At 37.3% G+C, this 18,604-nt stretch overlaps 2 protein-coding genes and 1 non-coding gene across 3 annotated transcripts; all 3 read right to left on the minus strand.

Moving 5' to 3' along the window:
- Nucleotides 1–4,561: 4,561 nt before the first annotated feature.
- On the minus strand, nt 4,562–7,774 carry LOC103108348 (beta-defensin 107A-like). The gene is made up of 2 exons (XM_007517273.3): nt 7,714–7,774; nt 4,562–4,704 (listed from the first exon to the last, which is right to left on the minus strand). The coding sequence occupies exons 1-2, from the start codon at nt 7,769–7,771 to the stop codon at nt 4,562–4,564; spliced, it is 201 nt and encodes a 66-aa protein (XP_007517335.2). The 5' UTR covers nt 7,772–7,774.
- A 3,574-nt stretch (nt 7,775–11,348) lies between these two features.
- On the minus strand, nt 11,349–14,026 carry LOC107522219 (beta-defensin 105-like). Its single transcript, XM_016185599.1, has 3 exons — nt 13,957–14,026; nt 13,548–13,589; nt 11,349–11,485 (listed from the first exon to the last, which is right to left on the minus strand). Exons 1-3 carry the CDS (start codon nt 14,024–14,026, stop codon nt 11,349–11,351), a joined length of 249 nt encoding a protein of 82 aa, XP_016041085.1.
- Nucleotides 14,027–18,012: 3,986 nt separating this feature from the next.
- Nucleotides 18,013–18,115, minus strand: LOC132537317 (U6 spliceosomal RNA). The gene has a single exon (XR_009548768.1). It is a non-coding gene; the product is annotated as a U6 spliceosomal RNA (small nuclear RNA).
- Nucleotides 18,116–18,604: the final 489 nt, after the last annotated feature.

Here is an 18,604-nt window from a genome sequence, read left to right on the forward strand (position 1 = left end):
GTCCCCTGATGTCACCACAGGGCCTCCCCTTGATGCTTCAGTCTTTGAGGGCAGTAGTCAATGGAGACTCACATTTGCATTTGGTGAGTCTTAGGGGAGTCCTCTCCTCCCTTCACCAGTCTTTTTGGTGGCAAAACAGATAGGAGATGGTGCCTCAACGGGTAAACTGCTGGACTGTTACCAGGCACTCAGGAGTACAAATGGGCCTTAGCCCCAGTAATTTTTCCTTAGTCTCCTCTCTGTCCATGAACCAACAAGTTTGCACTCACCAGTGATTTGGTATATTCCCAAAGTCATTCTACTCCTGCCTTGTTGTGGTCCCAGGTAATCTCCTTTGGTATTCCTAGTTGACCTGGGAGAGGAGAGGAGTGAAACATATCTGCTGTTGCTCCAAAGCCCCGCCTCTGGAAGTCTCCGGGAAATAAATATTCAAATAAATATCATTCTACCCAAAGAAACCTACAATTTTATTGCAAATCTATCAGGATCCCAATGATGTTTTTCAAGCAAATTGAACAGCTCATCCAAAGATTTTTCTGGAACAAGAAAAAGTCATGACTACCCAAATCACTTTTGAGGAAAAAAAAAAAAAAAAAAAAGGAAAAATGTGGAGGTATCATACTCCTCAACTTCAGTTTGCATGACAAAACAATAGAGCATGGTATTTTAATAAAAATAGATACTTGAATCAGTGGCTCAGAATTGAGGGCCCAGAATTAAGCCTACACATATGCAACCACATAATATATAACAAAGGGGACAAAATCACTTAAAACCTTCAAGAAAGCTTTTCAACAGATGGTGCTAGGAAATTGGGCAGCCACATGAACTATAAAATTTAAACAAGAAAATATCAGTGAAATTCAGGCTCTTCATTATTAAAGATGTATTAGCCATAGGAACTGACAACAAGTGTAATCAAATGGTGTTACATGAGACTAAAAAGTTTCTACACATTGAAAACAAACTACACTAGGATAAAGAGGCAACTCAGTAACTGGGAGATAATATTTGTACATTCACATCTGACAAGTGATTAATATCAAACGTTTATTCAGAGTCAGCTTCCTCCAAATCCATTAGTCAGATTTCCAGAGTTGAAGGTGGTGTTGTATTTGTACTTCAATATTTCTAGTTCGTGCCAGCAATTTACATTCTGCCTGAGAGTCTGTTGGTCTCCATACCCAGAATATGGATGTCTCTGCAGATTAAACCTAATCCTGCCTGTTTCACAAAGAGACAGAAAAATGAATATTAGTCATAGACAATTGCATATTGTCTTGTTTCAGAAATTGTGCTTCATGTTATTGCTGTTGTTTTTTCTATATATATATATATATCTATACAGCAAGCCAGTTTATATAAAAAAGAAAATTCTCTAGGCTTGAGAGATTTTTTTTTCTATTCTGGAAGTGTTATTATAATACTCTGGTATGATAAAGGAAAAAAAAAAGCCCATGAAACATATTTTGCTCTGCCTGAAACCTAGGGGCTCCAATCTTAGGCAAGTTTGGCCAAAGGTAAGTTCCAGTTTGCCTGTATAATTGCCTTCAAGGAACAAATATCACAGTACATCTAGAGGGCTTTGGAAAATATCTTTTATTTTCAGATTATTTCAACTTTTTCCTTTATCTAACTGCTCACTTAGGTTGCTATAACATTCTTTTTAATCTTAAGGACTGGTCTGATGCTGTAAACAAGACTAGAGAGATATGAGGATTTGGACAGAGGAGAAACTTTATTTATATTAATGGGCCACAAAAAGAGCTCATGCTCTCAAAGAATTCTAGGCCCTGAACAAAGGGTAGGTACAGCTTATATAGAGGGCTACAGGCTAAAAGCAAAAAGCATTCTCATAGAAATAGGCTGCAAGGTTAAGGGGGTGAGATTTGTACCTATTGTTCAGGGTCTGGTTGCCTTAGTTACTGTTATCTTTTCTTGTATAGCTGTGTCTGGAGGAAGGTTATCCTATCCTATAGTATTTAAAAGTTTTATGACCTGTCAGGATAGGATATACCACTCAGGGGTGTGGGGGCCTTTATCAAGGCTTCCTGTTATCTTGGCTTCTCTTCTTCCTATAGTTTGGTTAGGTAACTCTTTCTTTGCCTTAGCATTATCCCTTTTTATTTTTAATTCTAGGTCATTGTCATTCTGTTCAAAATGCACTGTTATTTTTTAATAGTTATACTAATAAGTCAAGACCAAAAATCCAGAACCCTGAACATAGGTGTAACTAAATCATTAGCTAAGTGATCTCCTTGAGCCTAGAGCTCCTCATCTATGATGATATTATTAAATTATATTCACTCTAGGACCTTACTTTCTAGACCATAGTTTGATAAGTTCCCATTGCAAATGAGCAGAAGAAAATTGCTACTCAATCTGTAGCAAATATGAAATTTGACATAGGCCAATTTTCTTTTTGGTAGAAATTTGATGTTTTACATCAGACATGGAACAGAAGATCTTTTTAAAAAATTTTTAAAAATATTTATTTATTTATTCCCTTTTGTTACCCTTGTTGTTTTATTGCTGTAGTTATTATTATTGTTCTTTTTGATGTCTTCATTGTTAGATAGGACAGAGAGAAATGGAGAGAGGAGGGGAAGACAGAGGGGGAGAGAATGATAGACACCTTCAGACCTGCTTCACCACTTGTGAAGCAACTCCCCTGTAGGTGGGGAGCCGGGGACTCAAACTGTGATCCATATACCAGTCCTTGTGCTTTGTGCCACCTGTGCTTAATCTGCTGCACTACTGCCTGACTCCCAGAAGATATTATAGAGCAATGTCTGTAAAGGTGGAGGAGAGCATATGGCTATGTTACTACTGAGGCAATTACAGTGCATATCTAGCAAATAATCATTTACAGTATGGTCGAATTTTCTCATGTTATAGATACAAGAATCTTAGCACAGAAGACTCAAGGTCACACATTTGTTTGAAGCCAAGGCTATGACTTTAGAACTCTGTCCATCTGAATCTCAGACCTATCTTTCCATTCCACATATTTTGGTTATTGATTTAATTATGCATTTATTGCTCAAAAATTAACAGTCTTAGAGGATGTGAAAGTGAATAACACATGAAGCCTTCCCTCGAGGATTTTATAGCATAGAAATAACTTTTCTCTGTAGCATCAGAAACTGAACTAACAACTTCAGAAAACACTTAAGTGTCTGAGAAAGAAGATCCAGAGATGTTTGTCATACTAAGGTCACAGCAAGAATAATTAAAAAATTATTATTTAAAAGTGATTTACAATATTATAAGATAATAAGGGTACAATTCCATACCACTCCCACCACCAAAGTTCATCCCTCTCCAGTGGAAACTCACTTCTAAGGTGGCTGCATTCACTTACTTTCTAAGCCGTAGCTACACCTATTACAACTTCTAGATGTCCTTCCTTATTTCTCTTCCCTCTCAGATAAGAGAAAGAGTGCCTGACTTCCTCAGGTATTACCCTGATTATCTTTCCTCTCAATGATGGTATAAAAACAAAGATTCTTGGTCACAAAAGTTCTGGGTTCTATTGGAATTAAGGTTCAGAGCCTTTTGGTCATCTTCCCCCAATATTTCTCTGTTGGTATGCTTCTAAATTTTGCTTCTAAGACCCCTTCTGTTTCATTGGTTTAATCCCCCCTGCTTAACACTGTATTCTGTTTACATAACCACTGTTAACTAAGCACTACCCTGCCTGCAGGGCATTGGTTTAATCCCACTGGTTCATACTCTCTTTTTGCTCCGCCCCCTCTCCTTGTCACACCCTGATTTCCACCAATCTTTTTTTGCTCCACCCTCTCTACGTCACATCCTGTTTCCACCCTTCTTGGAGTGTATATATATATATATAAGGACAAGATTGTTATTAGGGATAGTTTAGCTTAGATTGCGTTGCATTCCACATGAATAAAGACTGAACTGCCTACCACTCAGCCATGAGTCTCTGGTCGTCTCTGTCTCCCACCCGGCATTTCTCTCTTCCGGGAGTATGGACCAAAAATTTTTGGGGGTACAGAAGGAGGGACTTCTGGCTTCTGTAATTGCTTCTCCACTGGTCATGGACATTGGCCGATCTTTCCATATTTCCAGCCTGTCTATCTTTTCCTAGTAGGGTAGGGTTCTGAAGAGGTGAGGTTCAGGGACATATTGGTGAAGTCATCTGCCTAGAGAGGTCAGGAAGGGATTGCAGCGGTATAGGGAACTTAATGACTTAAAGGCAGTAAGATATAAAGTGGGACAAAATATTTAATAAAAAGAGACCAAACTGAATAGAGCCTTAAGGTGGAAAGAAGCTACAATACCTATTTTAGGTTTGTTCTCAGCAGCCCAGGGACTTTAGTAATCTTTGCTTGAGCTTGGCAGGTAATATGGAGGTGGACTAGAAATATTGTCTGTGAGGATAATATCAAGAGTAAAGAATAGAACTTGAAAGCTAGGTTAAAGCAGAGAGTGGCTCCCAAACTTGAAAAAAATATATAAATACAATGAAATGTTTATCACATCTGTCTGACACAGCAAGAACATCTTTACCTCTTGTTATGATTTCTTCTGAGCATTAATATTTACTTAATCTTTTGCAGCAAAGTGGAGTCAAATCAGATCTGCAACCACCAATCTTCACTTCAAAGGAAAGACATTCAATTTCACAGCGACCATCCATCTTCTGACAGTATTGTGATCTGTAAAATCCTGCCCTGCCTAAGTGAAGAAAGCATCCATCTTAGTTACCTGGTAGTTAATTGCTGGAATGCAACATTATGTCACTCAGGTCATATTCAGAATCCTTGAGTACTGAGTTGTCTGGAAACCCAGAGTATAAATCTAGAGAATAGACATTCCTGAATAGCCATGTTTAAGTTTGGATCCCCAATATTTAGTGTCCTCATCTGATATTCATTAGAAAATTTAAAAGCAGAAATTAAGCCTCTACCACAATCGTTTCTAGGATATAATAGAACCAAAACATTTCTTTATTTCTTTCTTTCTTCCTTTCTTTCTTTCTTTCTTTCTTTCTTTCTTTCTTTCTTTCTTTCTTTCTTTCTTTCTTTCCCTTCCTTCCTTCCTTCCTTCCTTCCTTCCTTCCTTCCTTCCATTTATTTATTTATGCCACCAGGGTTATAGCTGGGGCTTGGCGTAGATACTATGAATCTACCACTCCTGGTGGCTTTTTTTTTTTTAGATAGGACAGAGATAAATTGAGGGGGGGGGCTGGTGGTGGTGCACCTGGTTAAACACACTACAATGTGCAAGGACCAGGGTTCAAGCTCCTGGTCTCCACCTGCAGGAGAAAAGCTTCATGAGTGGTAAAGCAGGGCTTCTGGTGTCACTCTCTCTCCCTATATACCCCTTTCCTCTCAATTTCTCTCTGTCTCTACCCAATAATAAAAAAATTAAATAAAAAAGAAATAGAGAAAGGATGCTAAGATAGAGGTAGAGAAATATAGACACCTGCAGACCTGCTTCACTGCTTATGAAGAGGACCCCCTAAAGGTGGGGAGTGGGGGCTTGAAACTGGGTCCTTGTGCATGGTAATATGTGCACTTGACCATGTGCACCATCACCCAGCTCAAGTCAAAATAATTCTTCTTTTGTATACGACCTAATTCCAATAAATGTTTTTTCCTCTGGTTTCTAAATTAATAGCTTTTCATATTACAAATGGCAAAGACTTTTATTTACATTGTAAAAATATCAATGATAGACCATATGCATTGGCATTTAGTTGTGAAGCTTCCAATTGTGGGATACAAAGGAAAACAAAACAAAACATCCCAGTAATACTGCACAGGCCTCTCGTATTAAGTGTGATAAGTCAGAAAGAAAAGAATGAATATGGGGTGGTTTGACTTGTGGTCAAAATTTAAACAAGCACAGAAAGGGGAAATATAAAGTAAAACTTGGATTGGTTTTGTGTATTGCACCAAAGCACAGGACTCTGAGGAAAGAGGACAGGAAGGAGGGGGAGAGGCCTTTCTGGTTCAGGTACCCAGAAAATGATGGGCGTAATATGGGGGTCAGAATGTTTTTTAGACACCTATCTTGGTTAGAGGAGAAATTGTATATGTGTGCTTATAAGTATATTACAAACCAATAATCATTAACTCCCTGCTCCCCCCATAAAAAGATTATCAAAGGAATGACATTTTAAACAATTTATCAGGAACATTCAGAGTGGTAGAGGCAATGTTCCTTTGTTCAGAACAAAGAGACCAAGTTATAGTGTTTAGTGTTATCATGAAAAAGTGTTGAGCTGGGTAGAGATAAGCATAATGGTCATGCAAAAATAGCCACTAGGAGCAGTGGAATCTATTTTCACGTTCACTAATTATTTCAAAATCAACCTCAGATTATTTTGAACCATTAACCCTCTCCAATAAAATGATAAAAAATACCTTACCTAGAAAATAAAAAAAAAGGGGCAGAGGGTAGATAGCATAATGGTTATGCAAAGTGACTGTCATGCCTGAGGCTCCAAAGCCCCAGGTTCAATCCCCTGCACCACCATAAGCCAGAGCTGAACAGTGCTCTGGTAATAAAATAAAATAAAATTAAAAAACAACAACTTTATAATAGAAGTATAAAGGAATGTTGAGGAGAAACACATATAAAGATTTCCTAAAGATTAAGTCTTGAATGTATTGAGCAAAATGAGACATTTCAAATGAGTCATTGACTTAAGCAAAATAATCATAGATTTAAATGATGCAGTTTTCCCGTAATATGTAATAGCCACAAAATTCAAAATAATCTGAGGTTGATTTTGAACTAACTAGTGAACATGAAAATAGATTTTATTTTATTTTATTTATTTGTTCATTTTTTACTGCCACCAAGGTTATTGCTGGGGCTTGGTGCCAGCACTATGAATCCACTGCTTCTGGTGGCTATTTCTTTTTCCTCCCCCACCCCCATTATGCTTGATAGGATAGAGAGAAATTGAGAGGGAATGGGGAGATAGATAGACAGTCAGACAGACAGGTAGAGACACTTGCAGACCTGCTTCACTGCTCATGAAACATCTCCCCTGCAGGTGGAGGGCAAGGGCTCAAACCAGGGTCCAACTGCATGGTAATATGTGTGCTTGAGTGGATTCATTGCCACCCAGCCCCTGAAAATAGATTCTTAATAATATGCTTTATTGGACCATGGCTGGGAGATAACTCAATGTGTTAGAACACAAGATTTGCATGTCCAAGACCCCAGATGTCCTAGAATTGAATGATCTTGTAGTTCCTCTCTCTCTCTCTTATGCTTTTTAATAAAATAAACAATTTAAATGAAAAGGATATGCTATTTTAAGTAACCTAGACTACAAAGATGTACCTGTATAAATTAACAAGTGAGTTTGGAGTTTGCCTCTAAAATATTTTCTCATCTTCAAGCATTCGTTTTGGTATATAGTGAAGATAGGTTTGGGATTGCAGAAGAAGGAGCTAGATTCAAAATTAGAGATGTATATTTGAATTCCTTGTTATAGCTATTAGAGAAATTGCGTAGATTTGTTTCTGGTTGGAGATAATCTGAATTACTGTGATCTCATTTTGGGTCTGAGTTCAAGAAAAGATTGCCAGTGAGTGAATTGCTCTGGGGAAACTTATTTCCAACACAGGGATGAGTTAAGCACCTTTGTAAATGCTGAGTTATCATATCAGAAGACAGATACTGACTATAGAGTCATTCTTATACTTGTAAAAAATTATTTCTTACCTGAAAAAATCTGAGCAAGAAGAATGAAAGCAGCAAATATAAATGCAAAGATTCTCATTGTTCCAGGGGTCAGTGGACTGGAGGGAAAGAAGAGGTGCAGTAGTTGAATTGAAATTCACCTCTGAAATCAAGAGAAGACAATTTAAACAAATCCTAGAGCTGAAAGGACTGGATGGAAATTTTGGTTTGTAGTATTTATTAAGGATGACATTTTTTCATGCTCCACTGAATAATGTGTGGGCTGATGAAATAAACTTTGCCTAAATTGCATTCATGGGGGAGTAAGGTAGATAACCTTATCTTCTATCCTGGAATACTCTGTTTTACATCTCTGCTTAGACTTTTAGTTTCCCTTCAAACTTAATTTCAAGTACCTTCATTCCAATATAATCTACAGCTACCCTTCCCTTTCTTTTCCTATTTATCTAATACTTCATGCACAGTCTGCTAGATACATTTCACTGTTAGAAACAGATGCTTATGTCAGGCTTTAAGCCAGCCCCCATGCTGGCTGATCCTGCATTATTGATATTAGGGCCTATTTACATAATCATTGTTTTGCCTGAAAGATCCCCACCCATCCCAATTGATCTATCTTCTTTCTACCTGGAGAACCAGACCCGCCCTGCCTGCAGGGTAACATTAATCCCACCCTGGTTAAAACCCTCACAACAGTTGCTAAGGAAGCTTCTACCTTCCCAGTGCTTTTGACTCTCTCTACCTTCTTTCCTAGCCATTTCTGTTTCTGACTTGTCACTTCCGGTTTTGTCCTATAAAAGCATTGGCTCTCTGATCAATAGATCCTTTTGCATTACCTCGCACCACATGTTTGGTTCCTGACTCATCTATTTCCCTAAATGAGTAGCAGCCCAGGCTGAGTCCGGCCAAGTTCCCTCCAACCCAGAGAGCATGCGCCGGGGATGAAGCACCCCCACGCTAGCCAGGCATGCTTAAATAGTCGTTTTTTAATACATACAGAGGCCAGGCAGTAGTGCACCTGTGCAAGGTCCAAGGACCAGATTTTAAGCTCCTGGTCCCCATCTGTAGGGGGAAAGTTTCACAAGTGGTGAAACAGTTCTGCAGGTATATCTTTACCCATCTCCCTTTCTATCTCCCCCTTCTCTTTCAATTTCTCTCTGTTTTATAGCATAAAATTAATACAATATTTAAATAAAACAATAATAATAAATATGTAAAAATTGTATCTAAGGGCTTATCTGATAGAGCACAAAAATATCCATGTGCAAGAACCCAGGTTCAAATACCTAGTCACCACATGAGAGGACCATGTAAAGGGGAAGATTCACAAGCAATAAAGCAGCACTGTGGTGTGGTGTCTGCCCTTCTGATTTTTTCTCCATTTTTCTCACTCTCTCCACTTTTAACCCTCTATCTGGAAAGAAAAAATCTGCTGGAAATTGTGGAATAATACAGGCATGAAGCACCCTGGAGGCAAGGAAAAGAAAAACCTTATAATTATACTTTAAGATTCATAGTGAAAAACAATTTGTCTAGCTATCTGAAATGACAGAAATGGATCTGAGCGCATACATACAGTAACACATACATATATTAGGTAAAGTAGTGTTCAGTCTCTAATGTTTTCATTGCTAAAACCGAACAATCAACGTTGGCTCACTGATCACAGGACTAATAGAGCTCATTCCCCCACACCACCATAAGCTAGAGCTGAGCAGTGCTCTGGAAAAAATAAACAACAAAACCTGATGCAAATGTTATAATTTACAAGTAAAACTTAAAAGATTGTCTAGTTCAATGGGGTTTACAATATTTATAAACTTTTCCTATATTTAGGAGCTACTCTCTTCCCTGATCCAGTTTTCTAGTCCTTTTTCCAACTATGATACTATCTTTCCAGATAATACTTTGGGTTCACTTGCATATTAGATGTCAGAGTCAGGAAAAAATTAGTAAAGTCGTGGGTCTCTTGGAATATACCTAAAATAGACCTACTAGCTTTTTCTAAAATGGAGACCTCAAGTCTTTATCTGCAATATTTTTTCCTTTAAGTTCATGGTTTGTCAATAATTTGTTCTGCTTTGTATCTTAACTCTTTTTCATCCACCAGGTTCCAGATGCTACCATGATGCCAACCTGAATTCCCTGGGAAGACCACCCCACCAATGTGTCCTGGAACCCCACCTCCCCATACTCCTGTCCCACTAGGGAAAAAGAGACAGGCTGGGAGTACGGATTGACCTGTCAACACCCATGTTCAGCATAGTAGCAATTATAGAAGCCAGACCTTCCATTTTATGCATGCCATAATGACCCTAGCTCTATACTCCCAGAGGGATGAAACATAGGAAAGCTATCAAGGGAGGGGATTGGATACAGAGTTCTGGTGGTGGGAATTGTGTGGAACTGTACTCCTCTTAGCCTATGGTCTTGTCAATATTTCCATTTTATAAATAAGAATTTTAAAAAAATGTCCAATTCATAAAAAAAGAGTGATTAGAAGAATGAGGGATAAATGTGATGATGTTTAAGAATACAAACTTGGGAGCCGGGCTGTAGCGCAGCAGGTTAAGCGCAGGTGGCGCTAAGCACAAGGACCGGCATGAGGATCCCGGTTCGAGCCCCACCTGCAGGGGAGTCGCTTCACAGGCGGTGAAGCAGATCTGCCGGTGTCTGTCTTTCTCTCGTCCTCTCTGTCTTCCCTTCCTCTCTCCATTTCTCTCTGTCCTATCCAACAACGACGACATCAACTACAACAATAATAACTACAACAACAACAACAAAAAGACAACAAGGGCAACAAAAAGGGAAGATAAATAAATAAAAATTACAAAAAAAAGAATACAAACTTTCCACCCAGCTCCCCACCTGCAGGGGAGTCACTTCACAGGTAGTGAAGCAGGTCTGTAGGTGTCTATCTTTCTCTCCCCCCTCTGTCTTCCCTTCATCTCTCCATTTCTCTCTGTCCTATCCAACAATGATGACATCAATAACAACAACAATAACTATAAGAACAATAAAAACAATAAGGGCAACAAAAAGGAAAATAAATAAATATTTTTTAAAATCTTGTTTTAAAAAAAGTATAAACTTGCAACAAATAATAAGTCAAGGAGATCTACTTTGTGGCATAATGAATATAGACACCAATATTGTGCTACTATTACCATAGAAACTAAAATATAATTAGCCCAACTATCAAAGATGACATGATAGTTAACCATAATTGAAGTGATAAACATTATTATAACAGCAATCATATTACAATATAAAAATGTATCAAATTAACATGCCATACACCTTATGTTTACACAAAAGCTTTATTTTAAAATATTGTACAATATGTGAATAGAGGCTTTTGTCCCTTCAATCATTCTTAATACAATGTTACATGTCAAATATAGTTAGTAAAAATATACCACAAATACTAAAATCAACTATTGATAATGCATTGGTAGGCCAAGAAATGGTGTGGGTAAAACTAATTTCTTATATTCTGAAGGACTATAACTCCATTAACTTAGATGTGGATTTCATATCTGTTGCTCTATTTTGTGAAAATTAATACCTTTAGATAGGTAGGTAGAATATGACTGTGGTGTGTGTTATCTTTTACAGCTTCCCACTTATATGAAAAAGGCAGACTCTTCAGATGATCATTTGGCTTTTTGGATCCTTGGTCGGCAACAGAAGAAGTTCAGCCTGCAATTTCCATCAGCTTTCTCATCCTCATGGCAATACCTTCTGCATCTGCCCCGACCAAGCCTGCATGGTTTACATGCAACAAACTCACCTAATGCCAAGAAAGAACTATTGTTATGACTTTGCTAGAACTCTCTGGAAATTGGAAAGGGGGAGGATCAGAGTTGGCAAAAGGGAAGTTTTTTTGTTACTGTTGTTCTACTTAGGGCTTCACCACTCCAAGGTAAATATATATATACATATATATCACACAGAGAGAACAGAGAGATAAAGAGATTAGGAAGAGGAAGAGAGAGAGAAATAGAGAGAGAGAGAGAGAGAGAGAATAACACTGAAGCTTTCTCCATTGTGGTGAGGACTGGACTCAAACCTGGATTACATGCATGACAAAGCAAGAATATTAATTTGCCAGCCTGAAAAGTGATGGTTGTAGTTATGATTATAGAGAGTGTTTTGGAGAACCAGTCTGGATTTTCCAAAGAGTTTTCTGTAGCATGGAGTTGGGAAGGGTGTTAATTTTTAAGTATGAAAGAGGTACAATCATTATTTTCCGTGTGTAAAAACCTGGTACAGGTCTAAAAAAAAAATCAAGACAGATTATACAGAAAACAAAACCACAAAATTTAATACATATATATGTATACATACCTGAAACTCCTGTACAGTGTTCAGGATGGAAATAGGAAAGTTACCTGTGGCTTTTAAAGAACTTTGAAGATGGGGTTCTGGTGGTAGCGCAGTAGGTTAAGAACTTTGAAGATAGAGTTAAAAACTCCCAGGTTCAGTTTCTGTTTTGGTTACATGTTCTCACATTGCTGCTTAATCTTACCTTTCTTGTTTGACATTCTAGAAACACATTCTGTATTTTTCATTTCTGTGTAGTTGTTCTCACTGATCATCTTCAGCAGCTCTGGTCTTTTCAGGTGTTGTCTAAGTGAACTTGTCAGTGCCAGTGTATAGTCACTCAGAAATTTTTATATATCTCTTCAGCTAAGAAGGTTGGTAGGAACTATCTGACCTGCTTGGGAATCAGAGAATTGAGACTTGTGACTCAATTCCTGATTTGTAAGGCTCACTTAGCCACTAATACTTGGCTTCCTAGAGCAGAACTATTGAATATGTTCCCACTATGGACTTCATCAGCAGTACATGGTGGTTAGGATAGTGCCAACCTCCTCATTAGGAATTATTTTGAAGATTAAGTGGCATAATCCATACAACATAGATTGTCTAATGTGCAGTAATCACATGTAGACTAGTAATCACCTTAATATTTTCCACTCTGAAATTCTGCCCAAATATTTTGACTTTTTTGTTTTGTTTTGCAATTAAACAGGGATACTTCAGTTTTCTATAAGCTTACCTCCTGTATGAGTCAATAAAATAAAGTAAGCAAGATCAGGGACCAGACAGTGGTGTACCTGGTTGAAAACACATGTTCCCATGCTCAAGTATTCCTACTGTGGGGAAGCTTCACCAGTAAAATCAGCAGTGAAACAGTGTTGCAGGTGTCTCTTTCCCTATCACTATCCGTCATTCCCCTGTTAATTTCTCTTTGTCCAAATAGAAGAAAGCAAAAAAAAAAAAAAAAGACCATCAGTATGAATAAATTCTTTGCACAGGCACCAAGTCCCTGTAATCACCTGGTGACAAATAATAGCAACAACAACAACAACAAATCAGTTGACTAGTCACTAAAAATGACTTCTGAAATGGTGACTTGTCTAGTCTTTTTTTTTTTTTTACTTGATCTTCTTTAAACCAATGGTACATATTTATAATGCACTTCACTGGACTTAGGAGCAGATTCTGAAGAAATGATAGATTGACCCTCAGAGCAATATTTGGTGGCTGATTCAAATGTTATTATATGACCCCAATTTGTTAGATAACACCCTAAACACGAAGGAAAAAAGACATTGTGTCCAAATCTCTATGGTCAAGAGTGAAATCCAGTAACAAAAAGATTTCTTTGTGAAATGGGAACTCTCAGTAGAATGTTGGAGAGCAAGAAGGAGAGAAGACAATAGTCAATGGGCTGGAATTTCAAGTAATTTTACTTTCATTGTTATATTCTTATTTCTGGAAGTCACAAAGAGTTGGCAGGATAGAGCTCCTAGAAGTTGAAAGTATATACAAGAAATTGAACTTACCTCCTGGAAATGGCTGGGAATATTCAAGTCCTGCCTGGCCCCCTGCATTCAAAATTCAAACATATTTTAGGTATGGAAATCAATAATAGGACATGGCATTGCATTAAATAGCATTCCCACCTTCAATATGTAACTGAATGTGTCAATCATCAGCAAGTCCCAAGAAGAAAGTTGCAACCTTTTTCTATTTCTTGGAGTTCATATCCTGGTTACTAGCAATACATTTTTTACAAACATTTTTTAAAGAAGAAATAGTTATTTGGTCTTATAAATGCTACTGAAGATTCAAGAAATTTCCCTGGTAAGCTCAGTAAGTTGCTGATCATTACTCTCAACTTCAGGGTGATACCTAATAGAATAATGATTCTCTATGCTCTGTCCCGTCAAAGCCCCACAAATTTTCATTTACCTAGTGGAAATTGAGCCAAAATGAAGAGAAAAGCAAAAACAAGAGAAACTGCCTTTCTACTCAGAGCCATCTCTGATAGAAGACTCTTTAGAACAGAGTTTTGGGATTTCTTTGGGCAAATAAGAAACTCACTTATATTTGCAAGTGATGGGATAGGCCCTTGGTTAGTGAAGTGAATCAATACACAATGCCCATTCACATGCTCCATTTCCCAGGATCAAGGGCTGAGATGATAGATCTAACCCTTATCCTCCATGCAGCTTTGTACCTGGGGTATTCTGACTGGCATAGGGGAAGAAATGTCAATTCTTGGAAAGTTGGAAGAGCAGAGCATCCTACAACTCCCCCTACTAGGGGCCAGAAGCATGCTGCTTATGGTTTAAAAGTGTATTACTTAGTTCATCGATTTTTTTCTCTATGACCACACATGAATGAAATCATATGGTGCTTATCTTTCTTTGTTTTTATTTTCACTTTGCTTAATATCCTCTAAGTCCATCTATATTATTGCAAAGATAAGATTTCATCTTCTTTTTATAACTACATAATATTCCATTGTGTATACAGACCACATATTCTGTATTCATTCATCAGTTAATTAACACTTAGGTCATTTCCAGTTCTTAGCTATTGTGAATAATGCTTCAGTAAACATGGTTATGCATATATTTATCTGAGTTAATATTTTTGTTTGTTTGGGTAAGTATCCAGAAGTAGGGTGACTAGAATATATGGAAATCTTATTTTAAAATTAATTAATTTTATTTATTTATTTTAGATAGGGAGAGAGAGAAATTGAGAGGGGAGGGATAGAGATAGATAGATGTAGAGAGATATCTGTAGCACTGCTTCAACACTCATGAAGTTTCCCCCCAGCAGGTGGGGACTTCGGGGCTTGAACAAAGATAATTGTATACTGTAACATGTTTGCTTTACCAGACACACCACCACCCATCCCCTATAAAAATTGTTTTTATTTCCTAATGTGTGCCTGTATGGCTATGAATTTCCCTCTTAGTACTGCTTTAGCTGTGTCCCAAATATTTTGATAGTTGTGTATTCATTTTCATTTGATTCTAGACACATTTTAATTTAGTCCTTGAGTTCCTCTGATCCAATAGTTAAGTAGTGTATTGTTGATTTTCCATATTTTGGAACTTCTGCTAATTTTCTATTTATTGTTAAGTGTTAGTTTAATTCCACTGTAGTCTAAGAAGATGCTTGGGGTGATTTAAATGTTCTTGAATCTGTTGACACTATCTTTTTTATCCTAATATATGTTCTATCTTTGAGAATGTCCCATGTGGACTTGAATATAATATGCATGCCTGTTCTTGGGGTGAAGGACTCTGAAAACATCAGTAGGGTCTAATATATCTAACTCTTAAGTTAATTTTCTTGTTTCTTTATTAATTCTCTGCTTAGATGATATGCTAATTTGAGAAAGTGGGTTGTTGAAATAACTTATTATTACTGTGTTACTGCTGATACATTTTTGTAGCTTTTTCAGTAGATGTTTGACATATTCATATGGTCACTCACTGGGCATATAGATGTTAATAACTGTTATGTCTTCTTTGTTGACTGATCATCCTCTGATCATTATGTAATATCCATCTCTATCTTTTGTAACTTTATTTATTTTAAAGTCTAATGTGTCAGATATAAGAATAGCTGCTCTTGCCTTTCTATGTTGTCAATTAGCTTGTATGATAGCTTTTTATCCTTTCAGTTTGAGTCTATGTTTGTCCTGTTGGATTAGGTGGGATTCCTTCAGACAACCTATGGTTGGGTTGTGTTTTCTAATCCATTTTCCTACTCTGTGCCTTCCAATGAGTGAGTTCAGGTCATTGACATTTATTGATATTATGGATTTAAGATATTTCAGTGTCATTATTATAAACTTTCTTTCTGAGTGTTCTGATGTATGGCATATTTTTGGTGATGTTTTTGTTTATAGAAAACCTTTTAGAACCTCTTGCAGAGCAGGTTTGGTGATGGTTGATTCCTTCAACTATTGCTTATCTGAGAAAGTTTTTATCTCTCCATATAACCTGAATGACAGTATAGCAGGATATAGTATTCTTGGCTGAAAGCGTGGCTCATTGAGTGCTGAAAGTATTTGCTGCCATTCTCTTCTGGATTTTAGAGTTTGCATGGAGAAATCTGCTGACAATCTTATGTTTTTTTTTCTCTGTATGTGAATCTTTGGTTTTCTCTTGCAGAATCTTTGGTTTTCTCTTTTTCTCTGACAAGCCAATATTATGTATATTAATTTTTTATATTTATTTATTTTGCCTCCAGGATTATTGCTGGGGCTTGGTTCCTGCACTATGAGTCCACTGCACCTAGTGGCCATCTATTTTCCATTGTTATTGTTGTTGTTGCTGTTATTGTTGTTGTTTCTGCTGTCGTTGTTGGATAGGACATAGAGAAATTGAGAGAGGAGGTGGAGAAAGAGAAGGGATGGAAAGATAGACACCTGCAGACCTGCTTCACTGATTGTGAAGATCCATCCCCCCACTTCAGGTGGGGAGCCGGGGGCTTGAACTGGGATCCTTGAGCCATCCTTGCACTTCACACTATGTGTGATTAACTTGGTGTGCTACCGCCTGGTCCCCTGTATATTACTTTTTTTTTGAGGTCATTCCATATGTCTCTGCTGTTATTTTTAGTGTCTCTAAATCTCTTTTTTAATTTATTTTACTTATTTTTTAGTTTCCTCTAGTTCATTTTCAACCTTGCCGGCCCTGCTTTCTGTTTCAGACATTCTACTCTTACATGTTCCTCAGCTGTTTTCCTTAAACTTTTTTTTTTTTTTTAACCTTGTTCAGTTACAGAGATAGCTTGTGGAGCAAACTGAACTCTTAACTCATCTATTTCAGCTTTTAACCCTCTAATTACATCTTTTATAGTTCATCTTTTATTTCAAAGTCTTATTTGTTGTTTCCATATTTTTAAAAACTTTTTTATCTTTATTTATTTATTAGACACAGAGATAATTGAGACAAAAGGAGATAAAGAGGGAGAGAGACAGAGAGACACCTGCAGCACTGCTTCACCACTCTTGAAACTTTCCTCCTACTGGTGGAGACTATGGGCTCCAACTAGGGTCCGTTTGCATTGTAACATGTGTGCTCAACCAGGTGCACCAATATCTGGCCCTTGGTTTTCCCATTTATGATAATATTTCCCTCAAAAGTTTCCTCACTTCTGTGATTACTGCCTCAGTTAATGTTTGGATGTTTTTTTCCTCATACTTATTTGCTTCTGGATCATTGAAATATCTCTCTTGGCTTCTGTTCTGGTTCATTTCTGTGGTTTTTTTTTTTTTTTTAGCATTATATTTGGTGACTTTTGAAATTTGTATCCTGGGTGCCACTACTCAGGTATTGTGTGAGGTAACCTCTGGCTTTTGGTTACTCTATCCCTGATACCAGTCACTTTTGGTGTGTTTCAGAAGTGGGTGAGGCTGTTATTCTAATGCTGACTCCATTGCCTTTGGAAGATGAGAGGTAAGGTCTCTTGTAGTCAAGTTGTGGAGAGAGGTGGATGACTTTTTCCACTCCCTCTCCAATACTTGTTTTTTGTCTTTTGGACAATAACCATTCTCACATATGTGAGATGGTATCTTAGTGTACTTTGCATTTGATCTCCTTAGTAATAAACAATTATTATTAGCCATTAATAATAAGTGAGGTTTGGAAAGAAATAGAAAACTGTGTATTTTCAATCTATCATTCTTTAGTAGATCATTGCCGGTGCGCCGCTATGTTCCATCGCTGGGGAGCCAGAGACGACCCGAACTGCCCCTGTGGCTACAGACAGACTATGACCCACATAGTCAACGACTGCCACCTCTCCAGATTCAAAGGAGGTCTCAAAACTTTACATCAGGTTCAACCTGACGCTGTTGACTGGCTATGGAAGAAGGGCAAACGCTAGAAGAAGAAAAAGTAGATCATTCATAATACATAACCAACAAGCACACAAATATCTAACAAAATGTCATGGTGACCAAGGCTAAGGATACATGAAATAGTCTTTAATAGCTATGTATATATGGAATGCTTTGGTTTATGCATCATCCTTGCATAGGGCCATGAGGATATTCTCTGTATTGTTCCAGTTTTAGTGTATGTGCTGTTAAAGTGAGAACTTCAATAATTTTTTAAATAACATTTTTTAGTGTGGGATAATTTTAAATCTACTGAAAAATTACAAAGACTGTACAAAGAGTTCTCATATACCCTTTCCTCAACTATTGCTAATTTTAGCTTCCCTGTTAATCATTATGAATATAAATTAACATTGAAACCTTACTAGCTAAACTACTGAATTTGAGTTTATCTGATGTCTAATCATGATTATACTGGGTGAAACAGCCTCCTTATTTCATTCTCCATGCCAGGGGAATATGGCATGAATATGATCAGCCATGCTTGATATTAACCTTGGCCAGGTGGTTAGGATTGTAGCTATCTGGTGTTTCCAGCCTAAAGTAATTGATTTTTCCACAGCTTATATTTATTTATGAATTTGATCACTTATTAAGATCAGTGTGGCCTAAAGAAGTAGATTAATGATCTTATTCAGATCACATAAGAAAACCATGTTTTCTGGGAGTTGGGCAGTAGCACTGCAGGTT

This window comes from Erinaceus europaeus, chromosome 2 (genome assembly GCF_950295315.1).
Source record: "Erinaceus europaeus chromosome 2, mEriEur2.1, whole genome shotgun sequence".
In the NCBI taxonomy this organism is placed as follows: domain Eukaryota; kingdom Metazoa; phylum Chordata; class Mammalia; order Eulipotyphla; family Erinaceidae; genus Erinaceus; species Erinaceus europaeus.

Excerpts from the sequence above, each read along its gene's own strand:
- LOC107522219 (XM_016185599.1), bottom strand. The coding sequence starts at position 14,026 with ATGGCTCTGAGTAGAAAGGCAGTTTCTCTTGTTTTTGCTTTTCTCTTC. Across the intron at positions 13,590-13,956 it reads TTTGGCTCAATTTCCACTAG|GGGGCCAGGCAGGACTTGAA; the intron begins GTAAATGAAAAT and ends TTTTGAATGCAG. Across the intron at positions 11,486-13,547 it reads TTCCCAGCCATTTCCAGGAG|GTGAGTTTGTTGCATGTAAA; the intron begins GTAAGTTCAATT and ends TCTTGGCATTAG.
- LOC103108348 (XM_007517273.3), bottom strand. The coding sequence starts at position 7,771 with ATGAGAATCTTTGCATTTATATTTGCTGCTTTCATTCTTCTTGCTCAG. Across the intron at positions 4,705-7,713 it reads TCTTGCTCAGATTTTTTCAG|GCAGGGCAGGATTTTACAGA; the intron begins GTAAGAAATAAT and ends TTCTTCACTTAG.